At 37.1% G+C, this 20,994-nt stretch overlaps 2 protein-coding genes across 9 annotated transcripts in view; one reads left to right on the plus strand and one right to left on the minus strand.

Annotated features, from left to right (window-relative positions):
• LOC306864288 (netrin receptor UNC5C-like) overlaps window positions 1-2,427 on the plus strand; it is a 224,251-nt gene extending 221,824 nt beyond the window's left edge. For all 4 annotated transcript variants that reach the window (XM_079408211.1, XM_079408212.1, XM_079408213.1 and 1 more), the window contains one exon: window positions 1,271-2,427. In XM_079408211.1, the coding sequence (XP_079264337.1) occupies window positions 1,271-1,424 (154 nt within the window). In that variant the 3' untranslated portion in view covers window positions 1,425-2,427. The remainder of the gene's footprint in view (window positions 1-1,270) is intronic.
• A 1,014-nt stretch (window positions 2,428-3,441) lies between these two features.
• Window positions 3,442-20,994, minus strand: part of bmpr1bb (bone morphogenetic protein receptor, type IBb) — a 105,349-nt gene continuing 87,796 nt past the window's right edge. For all 5 annotated transcript variants that reach the window (XM_079408221.1, XM_079408222.1, XM_079408219.1 and 2 more), the window contains 10 exons: window positions 17,599-17,758; window positions 16,885-16,987; window positions 16,680-16,782; window positions 15,454-15,547; window positions 15,220-15,358; window positions 13,858-14,050; window positions 12,002-12,299; window positions 9,771-9,946; window positions 7,294-7,424; window positions 3,442-4,097 (listed from right to left, as the gene is read on the minus strand). In XM_079408221.1, the coding sequence (XP_079264347.1) occupies window positions 3,972-4,097; window positions 7,294-7,424; window positions 9,771-9,946; window positions 12,002-12,299; window positions 13,858-14,050; window positions 15,220-15,358; window positions 15,454-15,547; window positions 16,680-16,782; window positions 16,885-16,987; window positions 17,599-17,758 (1,523 nt within the window). In that variant the 3' untranslated portion in view covers window positions 3,442-3,971. The remainder of the gene's footprint in view (window positions 4,098-7,293; window positions 7,425-9,770; window positions 9,947-12,001; window positions 12,300-13,857; window positions 14,051-15,219; window positions 15,359-15,453; window positions 15,548-16,679; window positions 16,783-16,884; window positions 16,988-17,598; window positions 17,759-20,994) is intronic.

The following is a 20,994-nucleotide window of genomic DNA, read 5'->3' on the forward strand; positions in this document are numbered from 1 at the left end:
TGGCAGTTTATTAGTACTCCTAAAGCACATATTAATGCTTTATTTTGAATGACCATATTTTAGACCCCATGCCTAAACTATATATATATTAACATTATAACATTTTAAATTTTTCATGATATTTTATATCATTTTGTATGTGTTTGTGTGTATTTGTTTACATCTTAATTTTTTTTAAACAATTTCAATAGCTTTTTTATTTTTCATGTATTTTTTCAATTGTTCATTAATGTTTTAAATATTGTTTTGAACATTTTGTTGTTGTTGTTGTTTTTTCTCCCCATTTTTCATCTTGGTTGTGTTTCAGCACCAGTCCCATCTGTCTCAATCAACATGCATTTTAACTCTTTCTCCACCAAACACAGAATTTTTGGGGTTTGTGTGTTTTCACTGTTGTACGCTAGGGGGCGCTATTACACGTCTCCTGAATGAGTCTAGAACAGAGGTCTTCAACCCTGTTCCTGGGGACCCACTCTCCTGAAGAGTTTAGCTACAACCCTAATCAAACACACCTGAAGCAGCCAATCAAGCTCCTTAAGACTGCTTGAAAATTGCAGGCAGGTGTGTTGAAGCCAGTTGGAAATAAACTTTCCAGGAGAGTGGGTCCCCAGGAGCAGGGTTGAAGACCTCTGGTCTAGAAAGTGTTGATCAAAAACACAGACCAGGAAGACGCAGAAATGAGGGATCTCATATGTAAGCATATGCATATGAAAAATAATGTGATCGTCAACACTAACCGCATATAAATGAAAACGGCCTGATGCTGCAGAGTGAATGTCAGTTTAGAAACAAGCTTACTGATGGAAGTAATGTACTGCATCTTTGCTTTAATAATATTACTGAATATGATCCAGATGTAGTATTTGATAAAAATGCGATTTTCTCAGCTTTTTGCTCAAAATGTTATTTTTTATGAAACCTACCTACATTCAAGTGTTGATAAAAAAAAAAACAATGCTGGAAGCTTGAATAAAACTGGTTTCTCTGCTCTTTATTTTAATGTATTGCATGTTCAGATATTCATAACAAAATATTCTGGGGGTCGTGAAGTTTTAGTGAAAATCAGCAGAAACGCTGGCGGTGGCTGGCAACTTTTTTTTAAAACGCTGGCAGGGAAAGAGTTAATAGAAAATTCCTAAACTGCCCCATGGTTGGTTAATGTATGTTTAGTTTATTTCATATATTTATACAGGGACAATGCACAACAAAAGTGTTGTGCCAGAGTTATCTAGTCACTCGTCAGCCTCACGTCTGATCTGTCGCTCCGCAGGTATCTCAACTACTTCGCCACCAAGTCGAGTCCGACGGGGGTGATCCTGGACCTTTGGGAGGCGCAGCACTTCCCCGATGGCAATCTGAACCGTCTGGCGGCCGTGCTGGAGGAGATGGGGCGTCACGAGAACATCATGATGGCCGAGCACTGACCCCCATCCTTCCCAGGAGTCCCAGCGGATCACTGTGAGCGCGCTCCCAACAGAGGAAGACGTTCCCATCCCAATCAGTTTCTTAGGAAACGCGACTTCTGCTGTCCAAATACTGGACCTCCGGCTTGACGTCACGTGACTCGTGACGGTTCGTTCCCTGAAAACACTCGGAGGTACCTTTCTATCAATCTGTGTTGAGAAATGCCTTTATTTATACTTCGTTTCTCGGGTTTGCGCCACCCAGTGGACTGAGCCTGTAACTACACGTCTGTAAATATACAGCAAACACATCTGAACTGTAAAGTTTAACAGTGTTATTCTTCTGTTTTCTTTTGATTATTAATTGTTTTGTTGCATAGTGATCTGTATGTAATCGAAATTTAGAGGAAACAGGAAACCAACGGACATCTTTGAGCGACGATTGCGCCGTTTTGTAAACGTTCACCAACTTGCTTTGGAAATTAAAACGTGGCGTGAATTTCTGGATGCGTTTCAGGAATAAACTTTACTGGCCAGAATTCACAGAGAGAGCAATCGGAACCGTTTCTGAAGAGGTCCGTCTCTGATCCTTTAGTTGACGGCGAATCGTTGTGATTTTATCGGACAGAGAGCGGATCGGAGGATGTTCAGGAGTGAGTGATTGATGAACGGATGGATGCATGCGGAAAAATACAGAGTGTACAGAGACCAACTTAACTAATAGCCATTCGAGTGTGTTTGTACTCTTGCGTTCACCTTCATTCTCTCTTCTTCAGATTTCTAAAGCTGTCTATGCAAAATCTGCATCCTTTATAAAGCAAAGTATACATGCTAAAAACCGCTAGCAGTCGCTTTCCATAGTTATCATACGATTATTATATTTATAGTGAGGATGTTACTTATTCTTTTATGGCACGTTCATGGCGTAATTTGTGAACGCTTGCATCTCCTCTGTGAAGTTTCTGTACAAAATGTAAGAAAGAATTTTTAAACAAGTAATAAATTATATTTATATGCAACACTGATTTGGAGTGTGTGTCATGTTTTTATATGGTAATATGCATAATTATCAACGGTCATACTTAAGACGTACATTTGAATGTCAGTCATATCACGATTATAGTTTGAATCATTTCTTTTCCAGGTTTAAAGGAATCGTTCACTCAAAAATAAACATTTGCTGAAAATGTGCTGAGCTTCAGGTCGTCCAAGATTAGGATGAGTTTGTTTCTTCATCAGATTTGGTCTAATGTAGTATTCACCCACTTGTTTGTAGTGGTCTTATTTATTTTTATATGTTACTTTATTTAATTTTTTCTTTGATTTGATTTATTTTCACTGTAATTGACGTTTCTTATTTTTAATAATAAAGTCTTTTTTTTCATGTTTTGCTATTACGATGTCAATTTTTTAATTGTTTTTATGTATTTTTATTTATTTACTTATTTATTCTTTAGGGATTTTTGTTTCAGCACTGCAAAAGTTCAATCTGCTTAAATGAACACACTTGTTATCAGAAGCGTTATTATGGATTATGAGTATTTTACACAGAAGCAATATATTAAGTGTCTTAATGATGGCTTAATTTCTTAAAACATGCAGCTTTAGTCTTCTCCAGATGTTAACTGATGGACTGGAGTGGTGTGGATTATTGTGATGTTTTTATCAGCTGTTTGGACTCTCATTCTGACGGCACCCATTCACTGCAGAGCATCCATTGCTGAGACACTGATGCAGAGACACATTTCTCCAAACCTGATGAAGAAACAAACTCATCCTGATCTCAGATGGTCTTGTGGGTGAGCACATTTTCAGCAAATGTTCTTTTTTTTTTCTTTGCATTATTTCTTTAGTAAGTGAAAACAAGTGTGGCCAAAGACGGAACTAATAGTGCATTAGAAATTATTAAGTGTATGTTTTTTGTTGGTGACGGTGGCGTTATTATTTTTTTTTTTTAAGAAAATACTTATTTCAACTCTTTGTAATTTGATGTGAAAATGTTTCTGTAAGAAAGATGAAAGAAAAAATAGGAGCATGTCAGAACTTAATTCATTTTATTAAAGGGAAGGGAATGTTAAACACTATGTTGTCACTCCATTTACATAGAACTATGAAATATTAAAGTTTTACATGTGTGTTAAATAAGGCACGAGGCAACATGAAAGAAAACATCCTGTACAAACGTTCATGTAACGCAACAAAACATTATTCTTTAACTCATGACATTCAATATGTACATTCATATTTTACAAGGATGTATTTCTGCAGAGTGAGGAAACGACCGGATGATAAACCTGGCCGTCATTTCCATTCGTTTTCTGGAGAACGTGAGGGAAGAAGCATCATTTGTAATGTTGTGTGGGTCAGAGTTGGAAATTCATTGGATCATAGAGTTGCATGTTGAGTGTTTATGGTTTGACGGTCAGTGTTTATCTGAAGGACTGTGACCCGTGGTGTCCTGCAGGGGGCGGTGTTTTCTCTGTCCGGTGAGCGGCTTGAATGAGCTTTCACAGAAAGCAGGATAAAGCCGCTGTGTCTCCTCAGACTCTCGGGACGGAGCGACGCTTGTCACAGTTTGATGTCTTGAGACTCGGACATCTTGGCGAGCGTCTTCTTCACCCGCAGGGCGGTCAGTCTGGACGCAGGATTGTGAGCCCAGCACTCGGTCATCAGTTTGCCCATCTGCCGCAGACACTGGACACACAAACACACAGGTCAGCTTCATACAGTACAAATGTATTAGAAATGAATGAAGGGTGAAATAATAGAAAACACTGCCTGCCTTCAAGCCTTGCTCAGTCCAAATCTGATTTTTGTGCATATCTGATTGCAATGTGATCATATTTAGCATGTGTGAACAACCAAAAAATCTAATGAAACCTGAATTGTCCAAACCTGTTTGGAAGTGCATTCATATGTGGTTTGAAATCCTATTCAAATTGCATTTCTGGAAATGTGTCTCAGTTTGACTGCTCAGATTGGATTTAGCGTCCTCATCACATTCTCACGCCAGAGCTTTTTGTAGAAAACTAAAACTTGAAAAATAAGCTTGTGTTGTTGCAATCTGCCAGTCGTGTGGAAAGTGACAACACACTGCTAGTAAACGCAGATCTTTGCGTTTAGAGATGGCGGCAGCGGCATGGAATAAAGGCATTTCTGCTGATGCCTTATAAAATGCAATGGGTTTAAACTTTATTTAAAGCCTTTATGTATAATGCATTCCAAAAGTCTTTTTAATGCATTAATTATGGCTTGTAATGCACCTTAATGCATCATACAATCTGATAAATAATTGTAACCTCAGTTAATACATTATCACACTTAAGAAGCCATCGTTACACTATGCATTTTAAGTTGTGTTATAATCATTTATGACAAAATATAAATGTTTGAGTGTCCACTTTAGCCTTGTTCAGACTGTTGGTACAAATCAGATTTTTTGTTCATATCCGAATGGAATATGGTTGAGATGATTGACTGTCTACAATGTGTATTGCATTTGTTCAGATTAGATGTGTGTGTCCTGTGGTGCCTTTTTCATTTGATGTAATATTTGCATTGTTTTCAATGGCAGTGAGGTTGTGTTGGTGTGCGTACTCTAAACACAACAATAACAGCAATACAGTTTTGCAGTACAGATTTAGTTTTATGACATGTTGCCATTTGTCTGGATTATATTGTGTTTTATGATGCAGTGTCAGATCATTAAATGTGTGTTTATTCTGCTGTTGTTCTGCTGGTCTCAAAGAGATGTGTTGACCAGCATTATATATTCATTTTCCACACAAGTTGCACTTTGCAACAACACTACCTTGGTTTTGCAAAAACGTTCAGTATGTTTTTTTTACAAACCACATGTGATGAGAATACAAATTTTGAGAATTGTGATCAGAATAGGATTTCAAAGCACAAAAAATTGGAGTTTGTGATATGTTTTGCTGTCCACATTTGTGAAATATGTTAGTATGTGAAGTGGATGTGCACAAGGCTTTGGACTGACAGCGTGAACAGGGCAAAACAATCAACTCTGTTGCTTTAAACGGCAAGAGTCTGAGTGAATTCAAACAGTCAAATCAAATCCAATATGAATTGGAAAAAAGCAGTTGTGTGTGACAGAGATCAGGTGAGATGAATAGTGATTTTGGAGGAGGTGTGGAAGTAGGGCCAGTAGGATCATGTTTTTAAGAAGGGTTGCTTTTATTGATTTGAGAGAAGCATTTAGTGAACAGTAGTTGTGTTTTAGTTCGTAAGGAGGATGAAGCAGGTCTATTTTGGTGAAACAGAACAAAAAGTTATTGTGTTAAAGGGTTTCCAAGACAACATTGGTCATTCGGGAGTGTGTGTAGTGTGCAGTGATTGGTTAATGCTGTGCTGGCAGTATATAAGCAGCGGTCAGTGATGAAGCGGCAGCCCCGCTCGAGTGAAGACCTGTGACTCCACCGAGCAACAACACCTGCAACGCACAGCACGCTGCTCAACATAAGACCTCACTAACCCCTCCTTTCCTTTGCTTCTCTGCCTTCACACTATCACTTCTCTTCAAAGCGCTTCGAGTTACAAATCCGTTCAGCACTATATTGGCTTCTCCTATTTGCCCTTTCACTCCAAATTCCTCTCAAATTGGATGCATTGGACTTCATTGCTTTGGCTACTTTCCTATTTATTTCTGTCAAGCTCACTTGCAGGTCTTTCTATTGTATAAAGTGCTACCAACTGATATCTGTTCATTTCCATTACTAAACACATTTCCTCCTCTTGTCTTGCACCATCCACCGGCTCAACTACACCGCTTCATGCAAGATGTGCTGCTTTCCTTTACTGCTGACTTCAAGATGCACTTAGACCACTCTTCTCCAGCAGGACACATTTTGGATGTATTTTGTGAAACCCAGCCATCTTGGCTCCTGGACTCTCTAATCATTAGCTGACGAGTTCAATCAGGTGTGCTTCATTAGCAACTCTTCAGAAGTGCTGCTGTGCCTCCAACAACAGGGTTTGCAGACATTGATCTACACAAGCCTGAAGCAATGACTGCTGACAAACGCATTCTGGTCTCAGTTTGCTCTCGCTGCTCTGTGCTCCTTCCTCTCATGCAAGTTGCTTTGGATTAAAGAATGTGCCAAATTCAGGAATGGTGTTATTTGACCGTCTAACAAGGCTTTTCTGACTCGTATATAGTCACAATACACACACAGCAAACCTTTCCCTTCTATTCAGACACTACAACCAAGCACATATGCTATTTCATGCAGACGCTAATATTTAAAGCTGCTCAAAAAATGACAATTCTAATGCTTGTAATGTCAGTTAATAACTCATTTATAACACATACCTACATAACACTACAGACATATCTCTCATCACACCATACCTCCAATAATATATATCTTAGTAAGATGAGATAATATGAGATAAGATGAAATAAACGCTGATGTTTTGGAGGCTTGTGAAGATCATTCCTCCGCTGAGGAACAGAGAAAGTAAAGCTTCTGGAAACAAACGCTCCTCAAAAGATCCTGATGATCAGATTTGAGACGCACTGATTTTTCTAGAAAATGATTGATGGAGAATCAAGTAAAGCTGAGCTGCTTCAGTCCAGTAAGAGTTCATCTGGAGATATGACTGCAGTTATTCTGACCTTTACTTGATCAAAATCAGTCCAGATTTGACTCTGAAGCAGCAGCTGAAGCTGGACGCTTGTACAATCACACTAGAAGAGCTTTTACTTAAGAACACAAAACAAAGCAGAAGGCATGGAGTACACTGTGTGTGATACAGTTAACAAGCAAGTATTTTGATTATATTAAAGTTCTGCACATTTGCATATGAAATATGATTCAGTGTCATAGTATAAAGATCGCAGCTCTATATGAGCGTATGATGACGGTACCTCATCACTGCTCCAGCGGTTGGGGAACGAGGGTCTCTGCCTCTTGATGCACACCACCTCCCTCATGTCCTCGTAGGACGGGTCCGTCGGCACCAGGTCATGATACGGCAGCTGATATTCCTCCACGATCCCTGCAGGACCACACACACAGCACGACAACGCTTCAGATCACAGCGAATCACAAGCTTTTGTGACTGATTCAGTGATTCTTTATTCCGAATGCAAATCTCCTCTGAATTAACTTTACGCTTCTGCTGAGAAAACACACTGAAGTGAGAGCTGTGGCACACTTCTGCTTTCAAATACACTTTTAAAAAAGCCACACTTTTGTAAGGTGTCCTTGTTACACTGTAAAAAAAACAAAAGTTGAGCAAACTTAAAATTTTAAGGCAAGCAGCTCCAGCAGATTTTTGTATAAACTTAATAATACGTTGAGAAAACTAAAAAAAAAACCTGCTGAAGCGGATTAAAATTAAGTTTGCTCAACTTTTTTTGTTTACAGTGTACAGTATAATTATATATTTAAGTACTGAGTAATATTAATTAACTACATGTGCTTACTATATGGTTATGGTTTGGATTAAGGTTTGTCTTAAGGTTACTTGCATGTAATTATGCATCATTTATTAAGTCTTTTTTTCAAATCTGAGTTAATGTTTGTTTGTTTTTTGTTCCTTTTATGAACTCTTTGGACTGAGTTGATTTTGAACTGAAGGACAGAGCAATACTGTTATTTACTCATTTCCATTTATTGCATTTTTTCCCCTCAAAATTGTTTAAATGCTGGAAAATTGAATATTATAATTTTGTTTTACTAAATATTGTAACTAAAAACTAAAAAATTAACATATATTTTGACTTGACAAATTGTGTATTGTCTGGCGCCCGAAAAAAAAAACTAAATTTAAGTTTAACTCCAAATCTAATTTGGGGTCCGCCTCCGTTCCATTACGATAGCACATGTAACATGTAACAAGGACACCTTACAATAAAATCTGACCCAAATAAATACTAATTGTAAACAGTTTTTGCACTCAAATTGCTAGTGACTTTCACAAATACAAATAACTAACAAACAGCAACATTGTGACATTTTCATGTAGAAATGCTTAAATGGTACTTTCTCATGAAACTTGCTCCAACAATATTAATGTATCATTACACAAAATTAATTTCTACTGTCTACCTCACTACTTTCATTCTGCTTTAGTCATCTACTTTACTAAACACCACTGAGCACTAATGTCTACACAAAACACCCCCCCCAAAAAAAGACATTTTTGGGAACCCAGATTATCAATATCACATTTTAACGGTTGTCATTTTTTTACTATCATTTCATTGTATGAAAGCTAACATGTTTGTACCAAAATTGTTCATAGTATTCACACCATGTTAGGATTCATAAATGAACTGTTCAACATGCTCACATTAAAGCCAGTTACCACATTCATTCAAGAGATTTACAAAGACTACAGTAAACACACAAATAAATCCTGTTTCTCACTCCAATTCAATTACACATCCAAACTCAACATCAGGTATGAAATATGATCCCTAATTGAGAAACAGTGTTTATGACCAGACAAACAATGCTGCTGCCGGGAAATGCAATGAATAAATCTTAATGACTTGAACACGATTAGAACAGAAATGATAAGATTATAAGAAAACTTCATCAGTAATACCTGCTATGAGCTACAACATTACTCATTGCTTCCATCAACCCACATTATTTCAACTTACTGGCAAATAATTGCTTTCAACATCAGATTTCCTGGAGGACAAAACTGCATTATTGATGATTCTGCACAGAAATGACTCCACCACTCACATATTCATCCTATATACACATGTCTTTATGTCTTTATATCAACAGTCTTATATTGCTCTGTTTTTATGTCATTGGCAGTGCTTCATGGAATTGAATCTTTCCTTCATTACATTCATTAACTTCACCGCCTGGTATGCTTCTCTATTTTTATTATTTATTTTATTGATTTACTTAACTTTTTATTTTGATTTGATTTATTTACTTAGTTATCTATTCCTACTATTGTTAGTTTTTTTTTTTTATTCAAATCTATATTTGTAATGTAGTCATTCATCCCACAGCTGCTTGGTTAATTGGTTGAGTTTGGTTCACAGCTTATAACTCGTTAATCAAGGCTTTTTTATGAGATTGGTGAATAGGGTAAAAGAAATGAATGAATAAATCAAACAATCAACCATTAAATAAATCAATTACACTTTGAATATATTACACAAAGTGCAATAAAACAAACACACAAAAGTGTATTTGGAAAGTTTTCTTTCCACTGCTTTGAAACAAACACCAGACTGACTGATGCATGAACAGTTTTTTCCCGTAGTGTTTCACCCGAAGGAACGGAGTCTGCTGGAAAAGTGGACAGGCACCAATGCTGAGAGGACTACAGAAAAGAATCAGATCCTGACAGATCAAATCAAAAACTCACCGCCGGACACGCATCTCCTGGCCATCTCCCACAGGATCAGGCCCAAGCTGTACATGTCTGCCATGATGTAGGACTGGAAATGGCAGCTGTTCAGGCTTTCGTCCAGCACCTCCGGAGGCATGTAGCGTTTGGTGCCGACCCGCGTGTTCAGCGGGATGTCCACTTCATTAGTGTCACTGACAACACACACAAACACACACCGAATCTATCAAACAACATCATAAAATCATCAACTCTTTCAGATTCTACATATTTAGCTGCTGCCACATGATTCAATTTGATAATCATAAGATTACACTTTTTTTGTGTGTGTGTGGGGGGGGGGGGGGGGGGGGTCATTCAACATAAAAATATAATATAAAATTACATTCTACATTTGCATGTTCATAAGAAGTGAGCTGCCCTGTCCTGCAAATAATGTAAACCGGTTTGTGTCAGTATCGCTCAGTGCAAAGAAAGAAGTAATGGGAACCTGGTATTTCTTATTTCATGCGTCTAACAGACATGAACAAGTTCTTTGAAAACATCTATGACCTTTGAAACATGTCTAATCTTCATGCTCTATGTTGACTATGCTTTCAATAATAATAAACATACATTTGCATAAAACATCTGTCCATGCCTGTGTTTATTAGAGTATTAAAAACTAATTTAAGGTACATTTAGAACAAATAAAAATGTGCGATTAAGTTGCAATCAATCGTTAGTTAACATGACAATCATGCGATTAATCGCAATTAAATATTTTAATCAATTGACAGCCCTATGTAGAATGTATAATTCATATTATTTGTAATTGTGATCAAACTACGGTTTAACAAAAGGTAATTCGGCCCGCACAAGGGGACATTTTCTTCGATCCGGCCCTCAACCTAAACGGAGTCTGACACCCCTGATTTATAGGGAGCACCGGGGCGAGAGGCCCACCTCAAGAAAAAATGTGCTATTCACTGCGCCTAAAATGCATAATTGCAGAAAAATATATATATGCTTGTATTGAACATTAATGGAGCAACAGCTTTTGTGTGAAAATAAATCCGTTGTTTATTTTGTTTAAAAATCTTATAAATGTATGAGGTGGCAAGAAGGGCCTTTTACCCCCCACACAGTATTGATATAAATACTTCAGATAAAATAATGTTTTTAATAATGTCTAAGATTATACTTGTTCAAAACATCACTTTAGCAAAGTTTGTACTATTTTCTGCTTATTTTGAAAAAGAAAAGGATTAATTTTTGTTCAATAAATATACTGTCATTAAAATATGTTAATATAAACAATATATTTTAAAATAAACAAAAACAGAAACAAAATCATTTTAATAAGTAAAGATTCTGAAAGCATTGGAGGATATTTACAGTAGTAACAACAAATTATATTTTATTATATAATATGATTAATATCATGTATTTAAATATGATGGTTTTATTCCAATCATGGTGATTATCTCTAATACGGACACCCAACATAATATATTTGCCATCTGAATCTAATCATGTCATGTGAACAAACAGAAAAGTCAGCGATCTATTAATTATGATGTTAATTACTGCACCTTTAGCCCAACAGCAGGGGCGCTTTTTACCCCAAATACCATACCTTTACATATTCATTCGTTATTTTAAAACTCTTGCTTTAATTATATAAAACAAAACTGAAAATCATAAAGAAGACCTTTGTCTCAAAATATATGCATTAATTTTAGCGATTCTCATTTGCTACTTAAATCTACAACATTTTAAAAAACATCAAATATTAGGTCAAGTAAGCACAGAATCATCTTTGAGTCAAAGATCAGATTAATATACACCTGCATCTTGAAAAGCAGATGTTTTGGAAAGTGCTACGCCACGCTTTTGTACCGTCTAGTGCTTTAGAGGAAAATAATATCAAAGGCGCCTTTAGCCCCGTTGTACCCTATATAAAATTTAATACTTTTGTATAGTTATTCATTTATAAAAAATAACATCATGACATGCAATTATAACTTTTATACAGTTTACATAACTGTAATGTTTGTCTAAAAATAAATAAAATCAAATGCCTGTGTATTGTTTTTCCCACGCAAAATCACTAAAACACATAAATCACAGGAAAAATTATATTATCTACTACATAATCTGCAACCTGTCCTAAAATTAAATGTAAAATTAAGCTTGGCTAATTATCTGTCTAACATCAGTCTAATGTAATAACGTTATAAAGGCCACAGATGCTTTAGCTGCTGTACCTGATGAATTTGACGGCGAGCCCGAGGTCAGCGATGCAGCAGGTGCCGTTCTTCTTCACCAGGATGTTTTTGCTCTTCAGATCTCGGTGAGCGATGGCCGGCTTGCCCTGTGTGCCGAAGATCTCGATGTGCAGGTGGCAGAGGCCGGAGATGGCAGAGTACGCCAGCCGCAGCAGCGCTTTGGTGTCCAGCGTGGTGGATTTGAGGTAGTCGTACAGCGAGCCGTTCTCGTGATAGTCTGTGATCAGATACAGCTGCGTCCACGAGCCCGTGCCCTTGATATCCGCCGCGATGAAACCTGACAGGAACATGGGAAATGGACAGATCTGACCAATCACAACTAGTCCTCATCCGATATATATCGGCTGATATTTGCCATTTATTATAATTTCAGAACTGATCTGACCAATCACAACTAGTCCTCAACCGATATATATCGGCTGATATTTGCCATTTATTATAATTTCAGAACTGATCTGACCAATCACAACTAGTCCTCATCCGATATATCGGCTGATATTTGCCATTTATTATAATTTCAGAACTGATCTGACCAATCACAACTAGTCCTCATCCGATATATCGGCTGATATTTGCCATTTATTATAATTTCAGAACTGATCTGACCAATCACAACTAGTCCTCATCCGATATATCGGCTGATATTTGCCATTTATTATAATTTCAGAACTGATCTGACCAATCACAACTAGTCCTCATCCGATATATCGGCTGATATTTGCCATTTATTATAATTTCAGAACTGATCTGACCAATCACAACTAGTCCTCATCCGATATATCGGCTGATATTTGCCATTTATTATAATTTCAGAACTGATCTGACCAATCACAACTAGTCCTCATCCGATATATCGGCTGATATTTGCCATTTATTATCATTTCAGAACTGATCTGACCAATCACAACTAGTCCTCAACCGATATATATCAGCTGATATTTGCCTTTTTATAATTTTTTTTTTATTTCAGCTCTGATCTGACCAGACCAATCAGAACTAGTGTTCAACCAATATTTCAGTCGATATTTGCCATTTTTTACTTTGGATCTGATCTGAACAATTGCAACTAGTCCTTAACTAATATATTGGCTGATATTTGGGCATTTTTTTATTTCAGACCTGATCTTACCGATCAGAACTAGTGGTCAACCAATATATCTGCCAATATTTGGCAATCATTTTATTTCAGACCTGATCTGACTGATTACAACTAGTCCTTAACCGATATATCGGACGATATTTGAAATTATTTATTTGGATCTGACCTGACCGATCACAATTAGTGGTCAATCACTATATCAGACAATATTTGCCATTTTCTTTATTTCAGATTTGATCTGACTGATCAGAACTAGTGGTCAACCAATATATCGGCTGATATTTGCCATTTTTTAATCTGGATCTGATCTGACCGATATATTGACCAATATTTGCCATTTCTTAATTTATTTGTTCTGTTAGGCCAATATGTCCAATATGACAACCGTAGTTGACAGAAATTGTTGCACTTTCTTTACTTGTTGATAAAAAACCCATTTTCACTTTGAATTTGAATTGTATGCAACATACAATTTCAGAATCAAGAAGATGCCATTTAAATAAATATTTTTATTTTAAGTATTATTTTTTTTATTAATTTCAAATTCTTTATCATAGTTATTTACCATTTTAATTTAGAAAATATTATATTATTCAATAAATATTTAATTTCAGTTATGCTTTTTTTTTTTACTATCCAGCTTTATATCAGCCATCGGCCACACTGCTTTCTAAGTTATCGGCATTGGTCATTGAAAAATCCATATCGGTTTTCCACTAATCAGGAGCTTCCTTACCCAGGATGTTCTCGTGTCTCATCAGGACGGTCTGGTAGATCTCGGTCTCTCTGAACCAGCTGGCCTCTTCTGTGGTGAAGAAGACCTTGACGGCGACCCGTTCACCCCTCCAGCGGCCCATCCACACCTCGCCGTAACGGCCCTTCCCGATCTGCTTCACCATCTGGATCTGTTTGGCGATGGTTCGCTGCACCTGCAGAGGAGATAATGGGATGCATTAACACGAAACCGCAGCGTCTGATGTGACGTGTTACTAGATCAGCAAAACTTCAGCAAGAGTACAAACATTTACTACTACAGCTACTTGCACATTTTCCCTTACACATGTTGTATGTGGGTGTTCTATGAGAAGTCCAGAATTAACACTCCAAATGAGAGTCAAAATTGAGTTTGGTGAGTCATTAAATCATATCTGTTAGCTGGCATTTTATGATCTGAACTGATTTCTGCATCCTCTGATTACTTTAACCTCAGCAGAAACATTACCATCAGTAATTTATCTTGGATGGTTCAAGGTGTCTTCAGATTCAATTTTAAGTATGCCTTTTCATAAATATTTTTAATATACAGTCAAATATTTTACTAAAAACATTAAATATATACTAACATATATATTAATATAAATATATAAAAACTATATATTTATACTTATAAATTAAACTGAAAACACACAAAAATACACTAAAATTATGGGAAACATGGCTTAAGTATTACAGTAAATAGACAGTATAATACAGTAAAGATGGATTTTATTTTATTTTATTTTTTTTCAAAGTTCTGTATAGTTGTCCGTTTATTTTTTTTAAGTGTGTATATTTATATTATTTTTAGTAAAATATTTTAATGCTGTTTATGAAAAAATTAAAGTAGTATTTATACAGATTTATTTTTAAAATATGCCAATTATGACAAAAAAAATATTGTAACTTGTACCATTTATGTAATATTTTTGCTTTTTTTTTAACTCTGCATGATTTTCAGTTTCATTTTTAAATTATATGATGTTGTTATAAATGTTCTGTTTGTCTAAAATATAATATATTATCAATAATAATAATAATAATATTAAACGTTGCAGATAATCAAAAACGGACAATCAGTCTTTTTGTTCTCAAATTATAATGTTTATACAGCTGATTAAAAAAATTGAATAACAAACTTGTAATACCAGTCTAAAGCAACTGACCTCTGTTAATTATCATAATAATCCCAACATGATAATTCTAAATGATTCCACTGTTACAGAGACTAAACACATCTGAATAAAAAATCATTTAAACTAAGCTATGTAAAAGAGAATGGAGTTCCATTGTTTGTGTGGAAGGTTAAGACTGGACTGATGTTGTGATGTGAGTTTCTGACCAGCAGAGGGAGTCCTGATCCGCTGCCGGAGCTCTGAGACTGTTCGATCAGATCCTTCAGAGATTCTCCAGCAGGAATGAAGGTCTCGTCCTGCTCCAGACCCATGCTGTAGCGCGCCCGCATCCCCTGACGCTGATATCTGACACACATCAAACACGGGACATGAATTCAAGTGACTGATTCCTGTAAAGAAGACTGCTGAGAGTGATGAGGATGAGGAGGATGCTGATGTACCTGCGGGAGCAGTATATGATGCTGGCAACCAGCAAGATGAAGCAGACGCCCATTGAGGAAGACAGAGCTATGTGATGAATTCTGCTGTCCTGATCTGAGAGACAAAACACTTCAGTCACGTGTGTGTGAGCATAGAAACACACAACAGCTTCATCTGAGGTTTATCTACTTCATCATGACTAGTTCTAGTGCTGAGAGTGATGTGCTGAAACTACTATCTTAAAGCAATAGCAGCGTGTTTTTCACAGTAAAATGCACAATATTTTGAGGAAAATCAAGTTTGAAACGTGTTTCTCATTCTGTCGTTCTGTTCTCAGGTCAGTGTGTTCAGCAGAGAAACAGTCGTAATCGATCACCATCTTCCTGCAGCACTGAGCTCCAGTTTCTGACGGACGACACCGGTGAGAGCCCAACGCAGGATGCTGCTCGCTGGGACTCTAACTTTACACACACACGTGCGCGCGCACAAACACACACACATAATTGTGGTGACATTCTATAGGCGTAATGGTTTTTATACAGTACAAACCATATTTTTTTATCACCCTACACCTACTCTACCCCTAAACCTACCTCTTACAGGAAACTTTCTGCATTTTTACTTTCTCAAAAAAACTAATTCTGTATGATTTAGAAGCGTTTTGAAATATGGGGACATGGGGAAATGTCCTCATTAATCACCTTCTCCTTGTAATACCTGTCATACCATGTCATTATACAAATTTGTCCTCATATGTCACAAAAACACACACACACACACACACATACACACACTCACACATGTACGCGCACACACTCGCACACACACTCACACATATGTGCACACACTCACAAGACACAAGCACACACTTATGCACCTATGCACACACATTCACACACACACACACACACACACACACACTCTGAGGTCTGAGGTGTCACAGACGGACAGCTATCAGGAAACTCAATCCCAGCAGCCCCTGCAGCCCAAAAGCTGCGGTTTGTAACAGTTTAACCTGTCAGAAACCATCAGCCCAGAGACTGTGTGTGTGTGTGGCGAATTCTGATCATGTAATATCAGCATGAAGAATTGTTTTACAGAGAAATGTGTATGTATAAATGCAATTTATCATGTATATTTGTCTAAAAATTAAATTCAAGATTTCAAATCATGAGATCCTCAGAAACATCTGTCTGTGTGGTGTTGTTATGTTTGGTGTGGTTTTATGAATGCTGCTGTGTCTCACCGGGTCTCTTGAGCGGAGGCAGCGTCGGATGGAGGTCTCGGTTACAGAAATCCTGATCTGTGCAGCATTCCAGGATCCTCCTCAGTCGAGCATTCCCAGTGTCCTGATGGGAAGAGAGCTGGTATTCATATCAGACAGACAGACGAGACGGACAGACAGACAGACAGACAGACGAGACAGGCAGACAAACAGACAGACAACTCACCCTGCACTGAAACTCTGAGCCCACCAACCCCAGACAGCCGGACGTGAGCACTGGAGAGCCGCCCTCCTCTTCCTCCACCATAGTGAAGCAGTAACCATCCGTCCTGCATCATCATCATTATCATGTTAAGATGAGCACTGGGTAAAACTAAAGACTATGACCTCTAAAACCAGATCTATAATAATAATAATAATAATACTAGTGCGTGTGTGAGTGAGTGTGTGTGTGTGGGTGTGAGTGTGTGTGTATGTGTGTGTGGGTGTGTGTGTGTGTGTGTGTGAGTGTGTGTGTGTGTGTGTGAGAGAGAGAGTGCAGGTGTGAGCTTGTGTGTGTGTGTGTGTGTGAGAGAGAGTGTAGGTGTGAGCTTGTGTGTGTGTGTGTGTGTGTGTGTGTGTGCATGTTTATGTGGTTTATGAGGACACAAATTTGTATAATGACATGGGTATGACAGAGGTATTACAATATGAAGGTGGTTTATGAGGACACTGCCTATGTCCCCGTAATTCAAAAGGCTTAAAAAACATACTAAATGGTGTTTTTTTGAAAATCTAAAAATGCACAAAGTCTCCTGTGAGGGCTAAGTTTAGGTGTAGGGTTGGTGTAGGGCAATAGCACACACAGTTTGTTCAGTATAAAAACCATTACGCCTATGGAGAGTCCCCATAAACCACAAAAACCAACGTGTGTGTGTGTGTGTGTGTGTGTGTGTTGTACCCGCAGGTGTTGTTGGTGGAGTCTTCAGGACAGTGATGATAACAGTGACACAATAACATCCTCTCTGGAATCAGCGGTGTGGCGCTGCCGCTGCTCTCCTTACCGCCCCCCGCCGTCACCTTCCCAGAATTCCTCTGTAACATGCTTTCCAGCACATTCGCTGCAAGAACACAGATTCACATTAAAATACTACAAAATACAAGAGTCCTAAAGGAGATAATCATCACTGTTGTGCAAATTACTTCCAAACTGTAATACATTACAGATGACTTGTTACTGTTATTTAAAAGTAATCCCTTACCTTACAATATTACTGTCTCAGAATTATAATGCGTTACATGACTCCTGTATTACTTTTGAGTTACTTTCACCAAAATATCTACAGAAGCAGAACTTAACATTCTAAAATGACTAAATGTACTAGAGCCCTGCCCTAATGGCAAAGTGCTTATATTTTGTTCCGGCTTTATATTAAGTTCATTTAGAAAAAACGTTTGGATAATTTTTTGTTTATTAAATAAGTTTATTCTTTCTTAAAGTAACGACCAAGCGGCCAGCGGCAGACCGACAGGCTGATCATAGCTTATGTTTGATAAATTTAGCCTTCTCAAATCATCATGACTTGCCTAAAATAAAATCTATAGATATACTAAAACAGTTCAAGCATATAACGGTTTAAACGTTAAACCTAGATAAATGTGCGCTGCATCAGTAGTTTGTGTGGAGAGTGGAAGCTAAAGCGCAGGACATGGAGGCGCCAGCGCAATCAGTTGCCATTTTTTTTCAGTGGAAACAACTTACGCCATAATTTTTAATACATCATTCGTAACTGTAAAGGGTCTACTTTTATTTGTGTGCACTCACAATATCAACAAAACATCCTGCTTTTATCTTGAACAGGAGCGCTTCACAAAAATGAACCTAAAGTCAGTGAATACATGCCTCACAGACATGATATATATATATAGAAAGCTTTAAATTACTACTTAACGAAATAAATAAAAACAAAAACAAAAACTATTTAATATAATCGTTATCCGTGAAGATGCACTTCTCTCTAAAGGCACGTCTAACGAGGAGATGGCGAATCCTTACTATTTCCCCCGGAAACATTCATGGTAATTACTTTATTGGTGTATTTGAAGCAGAACTCTTCATCTGTGCTGACGGCTCGCTGCTGCTGCGGCACACTAAACACCGTCGAGTGCTCTTGACAGTCACGGACTCATGTTGTTTCCACCAGCACGGCAATTTTTTTTCATCAATAATTGATGGATGTCTAAAATATAAAGATAAGGAGAAGCCTAAAACAGGCCGAGGACGGCCCGCGTCTGAACTATGACCGAAGCCCGGGCCTAGGGACATAAAAAAGTCGGAGCCCGACTTTAAATTAAATAAAAAAAATTTTAAAAAAAGTTAAAAATATAAATCTAAAAGTGTGTTGTAACGCAAGCGCTGAACATGTACCGAGTCAAATATTACTGAAAAGTGATTAGTAATGCCTTACATTACTGCTTACATCAAAAAGTAATACGTTACTGTAATGCATTACTTTTGTAACGCTTTACTCCCAACACTGATAATCAGTCAGAACATGGGATTATGGGTTTTATTAGTGTAGTTCTTCTCCAGAAATTAAAGACACAATATTTCCATAATGAAGCTGAAATGGTTTTTACACAATCAGATCACATCAGTTACCAACCTCAGCTCGTTATACGTTTGTCATGAAGTTTACAGTTTATCGCTATGATCAGTTTCACTCGAATGTGTTAAACAGCTTAACATACACATCAGAGCTGTGTGTGTGTGTGTGTGTGTGTGTGAAGAACAGCTCGTACAGCTCTGATATCACAGCTGTCAAGGAGATAAAGCCGCAGATGCTGTCGGCCTTGACAAGATGATCAGAAATACTGAGACAGCCTCCTGCTGCCAGCAGCGATCGTGAGCAGAGCTTCATCAGAGTCACGATCACATTTAACTACAGACCAGCAAAAGCCCCACAACAGCAGATGATGATCTGCACACAATCCTCACGACGACACAGAAAACTGACCGCTTATAAACCATACATACTGTGCATCAAATCTCAACTGCCTGATTGTGTCACAGAATATATCTATACTATCACACAGCTCAATATATAAAGTTGGATATATAAGCATTTCCAACTTTATCCACATATATTCAGTACATTCATATGCAGATATACTGCAGATCTCAATTGCTTGACAGATTAAACACGTTAAACAAATATTATATCCGTATTAAAATAAATCACAGATGAATTTACATCAAAATACCATATATTTGTTTATTCCTCTATATTTGAACTGTATCGTTCTTTCTTTCTCATGCCACTCCATCAGTTCTTTCTTGTGTTTAAAGTATTGTTTTCCAGTCAGTAGATGCTTCTCTTATAAATCTCACACACATGATAATAAACAGATAACAGATAAAACTGTCTGACCCTGAGAGTGAGCCGAGATCTTCAAAAGAATCTGAAAACAGGTCACTGTTTCAATATTAAGATGGAAACAAAACTGCTGCTCTTATTATTAATTACATTTTTCCTTCATTTAATATCAAATTCATTGCTGATCTTGTTATTTACTATTTTGATTTGATTTATTAATTTTTCAATACTTTTAATCATTTAATAATAATAATAGTAACGATACGTGTTTCTAAGGGAACACAAGACTCCAGAATTCGACGATTTGAAACTTTACTGATGAAGAGCTGAAACAAACGTTTCCAACAAAGGTTATCAAACGAAATAATGTTACCAACTTTAAGACTGCACGATGAAACTCAAGAAACTAAAGGCTTATAAAGACCGAGACTAATGAGCAAACGAGATGAACACAGGTGAGAATACTTAACGATGATAGACTAATAATGAACTAATGAGAAAAACCAGAACAAAACCAAATATGGGCAAACAGGAACCAAACCGTGACAATCATTTAATAACGTTTAATATTAATTTTTATTTTAACATTTATTTTATTTTTTTACCTTCACTTATCTTTTTTATCTGTATTTCTAACTTTATTTTTGTATATTATTTATGACACAGCAATGACACTTATATTTCTTCTTTTGTTTGCGCTACTGTTGTTCTACACCATATACACGTGCTTTGGCTATATGGATGTACAATAATTGATCAAGCTTATAAACTCAGTAATACTGAAAAACAAACTGTCCTGAGATAAATACACTCCTCTGAGTCGAGATGATCATTAGTAAGCAGCTCAAACTCAATATAAACCTCCTCACATGAACATAACTCCAGCTTCACAGAGACACAGAACAGCAGCGCCACTGATGTTAATCACAGACACACACCATAAATACACCATTGAAGATTTAGAAACACTTCAGTCCATC

The sequence above is a fragment of the Barbus barbus genome (assembly GCF_936440315.1).
Source record: "Barbus barbus genome assembly, chromosome: 45".
Taxonomy (NCBI): Eukaryota; Metazoa; Chordata; class Actinopteri; order Cypriniformes; family Cyprinidae; genus Barbus; species Barbus barbus.